General features: G+C 41.2%; 1 protein-coding gene across 1 annotated transcript in view; it reads left to right on the top strand.

Annotated features, from left to right (window-relative positions):
- Positions 1-13,325, top strand: part of TENM2 (teneurin transmembrane protein 2) — a 1,287,822-nt gene that overhangs the window by 893,209 nt on the left and 381,288 nt on the right. Inside the window, exon 9 of the mRNA XM_078653379.1 lies at positions 3,844-3,945. Within this exon, the coding sequence (XP_078509505.1) occupies positions 3,844-3,945 (102 nt within the window). The remainder of the gene's footprint in view (positions 1-3,843; positions 3,946-13,325) is intronic.

The raw sequence follows: 13,325 nt of genomic DNA, 5'->3' as shown, positions 1-13,325 counted from the left end.
CCTGCCCCAGTTCAGCGACTCCATCAGCGACTTGATCAGCACGCATGCCCTGACCTCAACCGACTTCATCCTCCATAGGCCCAAACTTTCACCTTGAGAACAACAACGACAACAACTCCACAACCCTGATCGATAACCTCGCCAACCTCGGACTGAAGCAACTCGCCACAACACCCACCCACTCCGCTGGCCACACGCTCAACCCCGTCTTCTCCTCAAGCCCGCACATCTCCGTCAGCCACACCACCGAACTCCTCTGGACCAACCACCGCTGCATCAACTTCGCCTTCCAGAAGCCCACCACACAACACCACACACAACAGATCCCCTGCCACTGCTGGAGCAAAATCACCGAAGACCAACTACACGCAAACCTCGCTCAGCCCACCCACCAAACCCTCCAACACCGATGACGCTGCCCACAGCCTCAGGCGCTGGATCGAGGACTGTGCCAACATCCTCGCCTGCTGAACAACCCCCCACAGAGACACCAGCAAGAGGGCCAGCTGGTTCACCCCAGAACTCCTTGCCTCTAAGCAAGCCTGGGACGACTCCTGGTGGCCGACGGCACTGGGGGCAGCCCGACACCCACCGACCACGCACGCAACCTGGGAATCATCCCCGACTCAACGCTCTCAATGACCAAGCAAGTCAACGCCGTCTCCTCCTCCTGCTTCAACACCCTCCGCATGCCACTGTGGCAGGCGCATCCTAATGCTAGCCACGGGACTCCTGCCCTTATGGCGGGCGGTCCCTTTCATCGGTAGGATGATGGGCGGACAAAGTCCGCCCGTCATCCTAATGACCCCCTATGTATCTAGGAATGCATGCAGTACAGAAATGTATATGGTGTTTTTATGACTTATCGCATTAACTGCATTCATGGTGCATTGTGTAATCAGCAGTCTGCATTTCTTACAATAAGAAATGCAGCAAATAGAACGACTGCGATAAGTAAAAACAAGAAATCTCTACAAATATTCTTTGGACATATATTTACTGTGATTATTCAAATGCTAGCCTTGTGAGACACTTGCTTTATTCTCCTGGGGACTTCAGTATCTAAGAAACAAACACAGTAAGCAGTCTCTTACCTGTTGGCAAATTTTCAAAAGTAGTCATTTAAAGTGTAAAAATGTTCTTTTGATGGGAGACGGTCTTCTAAATAAACATGACTATTTTTATATACCTTATCTTCCAGCTGGGAAAAAGTTGGTCTGGCAGGCAGCATCTTCACAATTATTTTGTCCTTTAAATTAACCAACCTGATGAGCTATGTAATAAAATGTTGTCTCTTAATGATCAACAGGAATGTGACAGCTCTACTATTAATTGTGAAGGGAACTCACATTTGCAAGTGTCAAAGGCTAGACAGTGGGCAGCCTTTTTTTTTTACAGGCTCCCAAGTGACCCATTCCAAAAGCCATCCTGGTTTTCTCTGGTGTAACACAAATTACAGATAGGGCCCCTTAAGAACAGTAGTGCCTGAGCAACCCTGTGGGATAAAAATAAAAGACACAAAAAATATCCAAGGGTCTGGGCCCCTATTGCCTGACAGTTCTTGACAGGCTGAGGTTTTGGATCTGGATAAGACCAGGCTAAGAGCAAGCAGGGCAGGAGAGGAGACTGAAGAACTGGGGCATAACCATAGTTGACAGGACTGAAGCATGGCTGGAGCTGTTGAAGTGCTGGACCAAGCGGGTAGAAATGTGAGCAGAAGTGAGAATGATTGGAGTACAGGCACGTTTCAGTTCTGTCCATGTAGTGGATGGCATGTGTAGTAAGTCACAGTGCAGAGGGTGTGAAATATAGAGGCTTCAGGGCAATGCTAGCCTACTTGCCGCAGAGGGCCTAGACCCACGGCAGGAGTGGACAGGGGGTGGATCATCTCTCTGCTGATAGTCATACATTGCTGCAGGAGAGATGGCAGTAAGAGCACATGCAAGCAAAATAGAGAATTAACCTACATGACATGCAGCTGCGAGAGGGTTGCTGGGCCACAAGTCAAGAGCTATGGCTAACCACAGCACGCAGAACAACTGCCCCAAGTGAGGCAGACAGTTAGACTCATTTGCTTCTATTTCTATTTATGCACAAGGAGTGCACAGTGACACGTCTTCATAGTGATGAGCAATGCTGATAGGATAGGTAGATGATGAGCCGGACTGATGAAGCTTGCATTTGTATTCTTGGCTTCACGTGTTCCTACCCAACCTATACATTACTTAGGGCCTGAATGTGACTTTGGAGGTGTGGGAGCAGACCGCCACGCCACTGTCCTGCTCCCACACTGCCAAAGCTGCCCACCTGCCTGACAGATTATGAGTTTTCTCATGTTCTGGTGGGCGGGCGTTGAGGCGGTCCCTTGGCAGTGCCTATAATGAATTTCCTGCTTTGCATGGACTGTGCAGTCCATGCTGTGCCGGAAAGCGGGCGCATGCACACAGGGGGGACACCACCATGAAAATGATGGCAGTGGGGAAACACATAATATACTTGGCAGTTGCGCAGATGTTCTGTCAATTATATTGCTTCCCTAGACTGCAGAGCCACCACCAGGGAACTTGGACCCCTGGCAGTTGCAGTGGTTCACTGGAGTACTGACCGCCGTACTCGTAATACGGTGGTCAGACCACTGGTGCGGCGGTCTTCAACTGCCACCCACCTCCACCGCAAGTTTGGTGCTCCCATGGACCACCAAACTCGTAAGCAGCCCCTTTAATGAATTTCACTATACACCATCATACTTCACCACCAAGTAACCAGGAAATGATACACTTGTTGCAATACATACCCCTTTGTTCCTGTTATGATTGAACATGGAGTCTATACTTGTAGTACGGTAGAAATCTGAATCATTTTCTTCACCAACTGAAGTGTCAGAAGGAAGTATGAAGGTAAAGACCAAGAGTGACAAGGCTAATTTCTCAGTGGTCTGCAGTGGTCTGGAAGACATTAATGGGTGATACTCTGAACATAAGAGGTCAAAAGTTGTACATCTGTAATAACTACGCCTGCCCTGCAGCTAGCATTAACATTATAAGGATGACACATGGATGAAGGTGGGGTTGACTACATTTGTGGGCATCTCTTGCCACGTTGGAGAGCTAGTGACCTGATATAACGATTCTACAATACTTTCTTCAGTTTCTCCTGTGACCCTCACTCCTTGGATTCACATTCACACCCCCAACTACTGCTGGCCCATTGTTCAAAACTAGATGCCTAAGCTTCCACACCCTGCTCACCTAGGTCAGTCATCTCTACACGACAACTTTTTTGTAATAAAGTATGCTTAAGCTCTCCAACATCAATACCCCCTTGGACAAAAGTGATAATAATGTAAAAAAGAAAACAAAACATATTTCTATATTTCATTCTACGTCCCACCCTAAGCTCGAACTGCTTCCTGGCATCGTGGCACTCTCCAGTGGGACGGCGAGTTCCTCCAGAGCCTGTGTTTCTGCATCTGAGCTTGTGAGCTACACAGACTAAACATGCGATTACTATTACTCGCCTTCTCCGAGTGTTGATCCTGCCAGTAGCCACTGATGTCCTGAACAGATCCCTACAGACACAAAAAATATTTTTTTCAAAAACATGAAAATATCCATATCCCAAATTATACATAGCCTTTGCACTCATCTTTTCAGTAGCCGCGACTTTTCCCTGTTGACTGCCCCAGTGCATTACTGTGTTATATTTCTGCTCAATCACTGTTCGTGGTATACATTTTGTTTGCAAAGAACTTTTAGTGAAAAGTAAGGAGTATAACTGAGACTAATCCTACGCAGGGCAACACAATAGGGGTGAAACTCATTTTGCTCTTCTGTTTTTTTCCAGATTCAGTCCAAGATTGTCCTCGGAACTGCCATGGAAATGGAGAATGTGTTTCTGGTGTTTGTCACTGTTTCCCGGGATTCCATGGTGCAGATTGTGCTAAAGGTATATTAGAACTAACATTAATTTGATTTTGCACTGCACGGTTAGCAGGTGTGGTGGAATCTTTCGCAAGCTGCCATTACATTACCAGTCCAAGAACATGCAGCAAAGTTTGATCAGGGGGCTTCCAAATTGTTGCTAGATCATGATTTTACGGATCTGGTAGCCATTCCTCATTATGTCGAAGCTTATGTTTTATAAGCCAGCGGCGAGGGCTGATATTGACTTAGGCTGACAAATGACAAACGAAAGTGGCCACAGAAGATGTAATTGCAGTACTCTCTGTAAAAACTGATACATTAGAAGACATCTCTTTGATGATCTTGCTTTCTGAGGAAGACTGAGCATTTCAGACCCGGCACGTCAATGTCCCCTTGGAGTCACTTCTATTTCACGCTGTATGTGCTCCACGTTCAACCAATATAAATAATTGAAGAGTTGCCCTGCTTAAACATATTAGAACTATAATAGGAAGCAGTTTTATATGCACCCTCCCCCAAAATCTGCCATGTTTTGTAGTGTGGTATGTATCACATATTTCTATCACCGTACTCACTTGTACTTTACATATCCTTGAAAAGTTGGCAGTGGAGTAAGTCCTCAGATGTTGGAAACTGTGACCTGCAGCTTTCACTAGATTTCAGGGCAGTTGTATTAAGGCAGTGACCAATATCTCCAGTGTGATTGCAGAAACTTTTCAAATTATTTTTGGTCAATGAAAGAATCTATATGTAGCTCCTGTTAAGAAGGTAATTGTTGTTGCTCGCACCTGTTAATTAGGTCTAAATAAACTTCTGATCCATTGTAAAATCTCTGCCTTGACAATTCCATTGAAAGCGTACAACCACAATATGGTGATATGCATGTGGAAAGAAAAAGGAGAGGGGACTCATTTGTGCCAGTGTTAGTAGGTCTGGTGGCTTAGTGGACTAATGCATATACTGTACGGTCCTGTGTTTGACTTCATGGTCACAGGTTCAAATCCCAGCGCGTCCACTCAGCCTTTCATCTTTCTGAGGCTTATATAATGATTACCATTGAGTTGGGTAGCCATAAACATCTGCTATTCGGTGTCAAGATACCCATGAATGGGTCATTTTTCACTGTAAAAATGTAGTGTATACATGTTGCGTTTTGGGCTGTTTCCTGTCATGGGCACTAGGCCTACCCACACAAGTGAGGTACCACTGTTATCAGAAAACTCCGGGGAACACGGGGTGGGTGGAATTTTGTGGATCCACACATATTCTAAAACTTTCCATCACATGAATGTGAAACAAATGTGTTTTCTTTTTTATAAAGTTTGAGGTTTGAAGGGGATCTGGGAAACAAAATGTAGCTGTGTTTTGGCTTATTTATGGGCCCCTTCCAGGAAAGTCCACAAACCCTGGGTACCTTTAAAATCTCTATGATTTTGTAAGAAAAGGGCCCAAATGTGGCGTGGATACCTTATATGGACAAAAAGTTACAGGGGCCTAATCGCAAACTACCCCAAATACCCAAAAAAGGCTTAGAACGGGGGGGGGGAAGGACTAGCAGCAAAAGGGTTAAGTAACTTGCCATAAATGGCTTTTTGCTGAACTGTAATAGAGAATGGGTATAACTGAGCCATACCTCTGCGTAACCAACTCTCTCTCTTTTGATGTGGAATTTGTAAAGTCTAAAAACTAAACACACCAAAACTGAGTAGAACAAATATATATATACACTCACGTCTTCCAATGACTAGAAAGACTACCTCAAAGTTCATCACTGTGCACTTTTTGTGAAAGATGACTTAGAGCTTCTACTTGCCTTCTACAGAATGCACAATACGCAACAATGTTAATATTCTGTTGTTATCTAATCTTGATAATTCACATGTGCATACTGAAAATATAATAACTCATGTGTGGTTTATGGGCATACATGCAAAACTTAGTCCTGTCTAACAATCCTCCCTATTCCATCACAGATACCCTACTAAAATATAATAGCCCGAGTCTTAGAAGAGCTCATGTAAATGTTTAAAAAAACAGGCAAAATCTGATTTTATTGACAGCACAACTTTCTGAAAACTTCTGTGAATTCCTAATGCACATCATTACAAATCAAAAGAAGCAAAAGGTCTGGGCATAAAAAAAACAAGATTCATATAGCAAAATCCTGTCTGCAGCAGCATTATTTCATGATTGCCAAGCAAAGATGCCATGGGATGCAACAGACGATTTCCAAGATGGCCACCATTTCTCCAGAATATGTAAATGCTCAGAGTGTGCTGAGAATTGTAGCTCACTGTATGATGGCTGGCTGGTAGTGCCTTCTCTGCCTATGCTCTGCCTCCCTTCAGACAGCGCCAGCATTCTATGATGATAGCCAACTATTCCTTGCCTGAAAGAAACTTAACACAAGCATGTTTGGAGAACTGTTGCCCGTCCCTCTACCTAAGCAAAAAGAGTAAGCAGTGTTACCAGCCCCAATTCCTGACATAACAATGCTCACCATGTAATTGCATTTTTATTTCAATAGTAGGTATGGTGGTACCTACTTTAGACCAAGCATTCTACCACAAAAATGAAATACCCGGGTAGTGTATGGTATTTTGCTATTGCAAAAAGTCACAACCAGTCCTTCCATGGATTGAGTGTTTGTATGGTCAAAATCATGAACATTAAGAATATTTTATTAAAGCCTTAGAGCCAGCTGTAGCAGGCTCTACCGGCCCTTAAACGCCCGCTCCAGCCTTTGGTTAGGGCATTTAACAAGGGAGCGGGCCTTTAATGGCCAGTAGAGCTCACTACGGAAGCCTCTAAGGCAGTTATATTATATGTTATTTCTATATATTTAGAGCAATTTCTCATTGTACCTAATAGCAGGTGGGATCTTGCTGTTGGATGCCCTTTTCTGCGATATAATAAGGCACCTAGTTACTCATAACTATTAACGAAGTTTGTAGGAGAATGAAACTGGCTGCTCGCTCCCTCGTAATTATCACGTACAACTACCGACTCATCATCAGATCCAATGCTTTCCTTTCACTCCCTGTTAATGTATAGAAAGCGTACAAAAAAGTATAAGAGAAAAGAAGGAATTTAAAAGCATGCCTCCAAGTTCAAGTGAAAGAAGATATTCACTTATCCAAAATAAGTTGAATTTTTCTTTTATTTATGGAAATTATATTATTGAGTCGTATATAACCAGCTTGTGGTTCTACAATGCAGTCCTAATAAAATCCAAGAAAACATTATAATATTTAAGAATTACCGTACATATTTATTAGGCCATGATAATTTACATAGAGGCCATTATGTTTGGCTCAAGGTGGGATTGTTTGTATCTACAGAATATTCTCAGAGCACACAAAATGATCTGTCTTGTTTTGGACCCAAAAACATTTTAAATGTGATTGTATTGGCGCAAATGAATAAGTAAACCTCAGTAAAGACTACCAAGTGCTTGACATTGCCTACTATTGAATTCCGTAAAGGATAAGGAGATAATTTAGCAGCAGCACCACCCCACTAAGGACTGTGGGAGAAGATGGAGCCAAAGAGAACTGAACACTCACACTCTTGAAAGTGCTGTAGCTCACTCTATCACCTCACACTGCACCTCAGTGTATTTTACTTGGACCTTTGAAGGATCTTGAATCGTGCCGAGAGGGTTCAGATATAAGGGACCCAATACAGTTATCCAATGAGGACCAGGAATTGGGTAACTGACCTATAGACTGTTGATTAAATTCATATATATAACTCTCAAGACTAAACTATACAAGTACAGGATTATAACAGCTAGACCATATTTCCTAAAGAAATTCAATCAAACCAAAATCATACAAACCAATAATTCAGTTAGGGCTATGCAGAATAGTAACTTTTGAATTTTCTGACTAGAGACCTCGCTTTTAGAATTCCCATCCCGCATTAATACTATACTGGAATGCACAATCAATCATTGGAGACAAGTCATAGAATACCAGAAACAGGAACTTGGATGGTTAGATTTTTATCAGAAAGTTAACAAGAGTAAATACATCAATATCAGGCATTTAAATTTAAGAGTACAGAATAATCAAATGAACCACTTTCAGGCCATCTATTACAAAGTTCGGAGAAGAACAGTTCAAGAAGGGGCAGGAACCATATCAGCTCAAAGGTTCGCACCCATTAAGAAAAGAGTCTGGAAATAGTGTGCACTGCGTATGCTTCAGCCCAATAAAGCCAGTAGAGTCCGCAAGAAACTAAAGCTGTCTCTCAGTCTGCAGAGAAACAAGATCTTCTGTGTGAAGGTGGCAAAAAAGTGTGGCCTACTGAACATCACTCCAATGTATGATATCATTTCTCAAGTTCTGGTTGACACTTCCTGAGTTACCTTATTTGCTCAGACCACTCGGTCCATTTTTCGGTTTTTATAGGGTGATTGTCATGCAGCATAAAGAAGACACATTTTATGGCAAAAAGGTGGTGATCATCATTTAAGCTGTTGAACCATTCAAAAATGTAAAGTTGTGAGCAATAGTCTTTTAGCAAAGGCACATGTTCCCAAAGTAACAAAATAGATGTGAAGAGCCTAGTATGTTTATGTGAACTCTCTCTATGAAACATAGTTTTATCTCGCATTGAAAATGTATGAGGCCGCATGAGAACAGAATCGACCAAGAGAAAAAAATGCAGGCCTAAATTCAATTTTTAGTTCATGAAATACACTATATAAATTAATGGAAAAACATATTATGTTCTAAGGTTTCTAAGACCTTATATGCTTTTATACAATGTATGTTACTTATAAAGCATTATAATTCATTAAAATTAGCTACATCTCAAAAGTATCAACTTATGAAATCATTTCAAAATATAAAATAATCAGATCGCTTCTAATTATTCTCATTAGTACATGTATAAGGAACATCCTGTAGAAGTTTCAAAGAAATTGGATTTATTATAAACGTGCAGCATCATATCTCTTTTTCTTGGTTGGTGCACACTTTAACATAAGCAAAAATTATGTTGAAAATAAACTCTTCAATAGACATTCGGAATGTTATCTAACCTACATACATCATTATTTAAATAAGAAAGGATAATGAAACCTCTGTAACTCGTGAATCATCACAATCACATTTCTATGACATGTTAAAAGAATACACCATTGTAATCTAGTAAATATGAACCTATGTTATTCAAACTAGCATATTCGTCTAATCTACACTATTCTGCATGCTTTTATGAAGAAATTGGATTTATTATAAACGTGCAGCATCGTATCTCTTTGTCTTGGTTGGTGAACACTTTAACATAAGCAAAAATTATGTTGAAAATAAACTCTTCAATAGACATTCGGAATGTTATCTAACCTCTCATACATCATTATTTAAAGAAGAAAGAATAATGAAAACCCTGTAACTCGTGAATCATCACATTCACATTTCTATTACATGTTAAAATAATACACCATTGTAATCTAGTAAATATGAACCTATGTTACTCAAACTAGCATATTCGTCTAATCTATCTACACTATTCTGCATGCTTTTATGATCCAGTAACTAAGTCTTTTTATGATCTATTTCTGAAGATTCTCCAACGTACACGTGAGCACACGTAGTGCACGTTTATCGATATTCTCAAAAACTGTGTCAAAATCAGTTTTATGTGTCAATTAAAGGATTCAGCATTTTTTTACTTCATCACAAATACACCCACTCACTCACCTTCCGTAGACACACACAAACTCACATTTACACATTAATATACACACACTCAGTGTTGCGCACAATAACTATTTTTTTTCCTCACGGACAAATTCTCATATAGACATCACATAAAATAGACTCACAAGCTAGATTGTAAATCTATTTAGCATGTCTGTGGATTGCATGACAATTACCTGCCACTAGTGAAGAATCATCATACTAAAGATATAAGGAGAAAGCAGGTGCAGGTAATGTTTTAGTTGGGCTGTCGAAAATTACACAGAATTACAAAAAAGCAAATCAGTAATGTCATGCTATAGTTTCGTGTGAAATTCGTCCTTCTGTCAGTTTATGACACAAGGGCACATTTAAAGCAAAGCACGTTGCGTGCTGTTGTTCCTATGTGTGTGCTGTAAATGTTTACCATGAATTATGTCATTCCCAGAAAATATTTACAGCAAATGGCACATAATGGCAAACTTTTAGTAAATTTGATGTACCCAGCATATCACAAAATTCCCATAATTACGCATGTTACGTCAGTGTGATTTACATTTCTGCCAGGCCTACTTATTAGCTCCCTCCTAAGCCTGGGCAAACACAGCTCCATTCATAATATAACATATTTGCCCATAGTTTATGATCCAAGGATGAAAAACTGCATCCTCCTAACGTGGATCATTTAATTAGTGCTGGATTTAAAAGACCGGTGCCAGCGCTCCAGCACTCGCAAGAGATAATTACTGCTTTTCGAAGAAGTATATTTTTCTTAGGATAGGTAAGACAAGTACCATACAGGTTATTATGATTGTTGCAAATACGTTGAAATAAGACACAATTCTTAACATCAATCGAGTCAACATTGCCTCTAGCATCTTTAGAACGTGGTTTGTTCTGCTGGAGAAGTTATTTAATCCCATTCCATTATTATTAAAAATGTGAAGCCTACAGATTATTTTGTTAGTTATGACTAGGTAGAGACAGGTTGAATAATTGCGGCTGGACTTTCTAATAGAGCTCATGACTCACCTGTTTCGTTAAAAGAGGACAGACTCTCAATGTGACCCCTAATTGACCTCCCACACTACTACACTAGAGAACTGATTAAAGGAAAATCACCATGATATCAATTGGCAAAGTCTTAATTTACTCTCCAGTGTAGTATAGGAACACTTCAAGAAGCAAAGGTATTCAAAAAATGAAAATCCAAACCCTTAAATTTTTTAAAGAGCAAAAATTAACTATCAAAAAGATTTTCTAAAAATAATAATAAAAGGATAAAAGAAAGGTGAAGAAATATGTCTATATTTCTTCACTTTTCTTGATTTATTTTGGGCTAAATAAAACTCCGCCAATTTACATATCAATGTTATAAGCCGGAATGAGAAATTCACCCCAAAGCATAGCCTTTTGCTAAAGTTTCCATAAAAAAGGCAGCAGCACAACAGGATTATTTTATAAAGACGCCCCAGCATATAAAGAATGTTCACTGTAATTAGTTCGTTTTGTGCAGAGTCATTTACTTTGGTTGATAGATGTAGATTGACCATGATGAAGGAGGCTGCAATATCATGGATGAATCAGGACAAAACTTAACAAAAGCAATGGCTTGTCACAGATTCTTTGAAACATTACAGAATGAACAAATGGTTTGGCTCCCAGAAGTCTCTTAAGGCTTGGGGAGAGGGGCCCATAGAAGCTATTCTGGCACTGGATTGGGCTGCCAAGGGCCTCTGGTGGCTCAGGGAGGGTGCTGTGCATCCCCCTCCCCATACAAACTGTTTCCTGCCCTGGTGTTGGGCTCCCCAGTTCCTCTACAGGCACAGTGAGGGGGGCACACTGCTCCCTACCCTTCATTAATCAGCCCCTGGGGTAGAGTATTAGGTACTTTTTTCTCTTTTATTTAGATCCTGCAAGAGTCTGGTAGTATTGCAGCATTGTTTGACATTTTGTTTCCTTTTTGTTCCCATGGAGGTCACTCTGGGTCCCTTCCATGGGGCATAAGGGGTCAGGTTATTCATACCTGCCCCCTTTTATTATTATTTTTAACTACTGGACAAAGAACTAAGTGTCTGAGTTCTGTAATGGCTGTCAGCAAAGTTTTTCATATGTTTCTGGCAGTCAATAAGAGTGCGCTCTCTCGCAGGAGTCTGACTCCTGCAGGACTGAAATGGCCCAAGGGAAATAAAATTCCCTGGGCCAATCAGAATGCTCTGTTTTAAGATTGGTGTTCCCATAAGAGTCTCTCGAGACTCTTCCAAGCTCCAACTGCCAAAATATACAATTATATTTGATCCAAAAATACAGCTAAATGGACTGCACCAAATCACAAAAACCACAATCCACTGGCCAAGATCTAGCTTCCTGCCAGATTAGGTATAATTCCATTTAGCTGTTTTTTCTGTAGCATTGTCTAATGAGGGCTATGGAAAATGCATCGGGATTTTGCATTTTGGGATGCCTTCTTTTTTCTCCGACCCCGCTGGCTTATCACCCTGAAACTTTCCAGGAAGGAGATGAGATGGGTGAACTTTCTTTTTGGAAAGTTTTGTGAAAATTCGTCAAATGGGGCCAATGTCATTAGCAAATCAAAAAAACTCTCTTTTTTTAGAAAAGCAGACCTAATTAAAACGACCTAGTGGCGACCGCCACTAAGTAACATATATTTCATAAATATATATATTTATTTTTTGGTTTGGCATCTTATGATGAATTTCCACAAAAATGTTTTTTTTTCATCTCAGCTCCTTCCTGTAAAGTTTCAGGGTGATCCGTCAACCAGGGGCCAAAAAAAAGGCGGGGTGGGGATCAAAAAGCTTTTTCTCTATTCATTTTTCGATAGGAACCTTAGACACAGATACAATCCAAATCACTGAAAAGATTTACACCACATTTGGCAGAAACTAGATAGTGGTCCAGAAAGAGTGTATTTTGTGATTTGGTGTAAGCCCATTCAGTAGTTTTGGAGCAAATAATGCTCAAAACCTTTATTTCACGTCGTGGAGGATCCACAGGGCCGACAGATCTCTTTCTGAGATCTGATTGGCTGCCACCACATCAACCATGAAGTGAAGGCAGCCATCTTAAAACTTTGGCTTTGGTCCTGAGTTCTAAAATAAAAATGTTAATAAAGACATAGGGGGCAGGATAGCGATACCCTGACCCATCAAACCTGATGGGAGGGTCCCAGAGGGACCCCGATTGGGGACAACATTTTTTTCTTCAGATTTTGGAGTAATTTGCTGTCATTTTTTTTTTGCTCAAGTGATGGACCAGGGCACGGATGGCTGGCACATTGGTGGATTTAGGGCAGTGGGAGAGCATGGCCCCCGTACCCAAGCCTAAAAAGGCCTCCAAACCCTATTCTCTGGGATGGAGTAAATCAGCCGCAGCCGGTAGTGGGCGTACCGGCCGGGCGGTGACGTGGGGAGGGGGAGGGGCAGGGAGGGGGGTAGTAATGTATGGATTACGGAGTTTAACAGGTAAGTAAACATTTAAATAAATAAAACGAATTTCGTTGCGCGCACTGCATCCCTTTGGTGATGCAGTGCATGCAACGAAATTCGTTTTATTAATTTATATGTTTACTTACCTGTTAAACTCCGTAATCCATACATTACTACCCCCCACCCTGCCCCTCCCCACATCACCGCCCTTCAGGTACACCCATTGCCGACCACAGCTGGAGTAAATAATTGAAAAGAGGAGG

Source organism: Lissotriton helveticus, chromosome 7 (assembly GCF_964261635.1).
Source record: "Lissotriton helveticus chromosome 7, aLisHel1.1, whole genome shotgun sequence".
NCBI lineage: Eukaryota > Metazoa > Chordata > Amphibia > Caudata > Salamandridae > Lissotriton > Lissotriton helveticus.
This window is presented reverse-complemented; position numbering and strand designations above follow the sequence as displayed.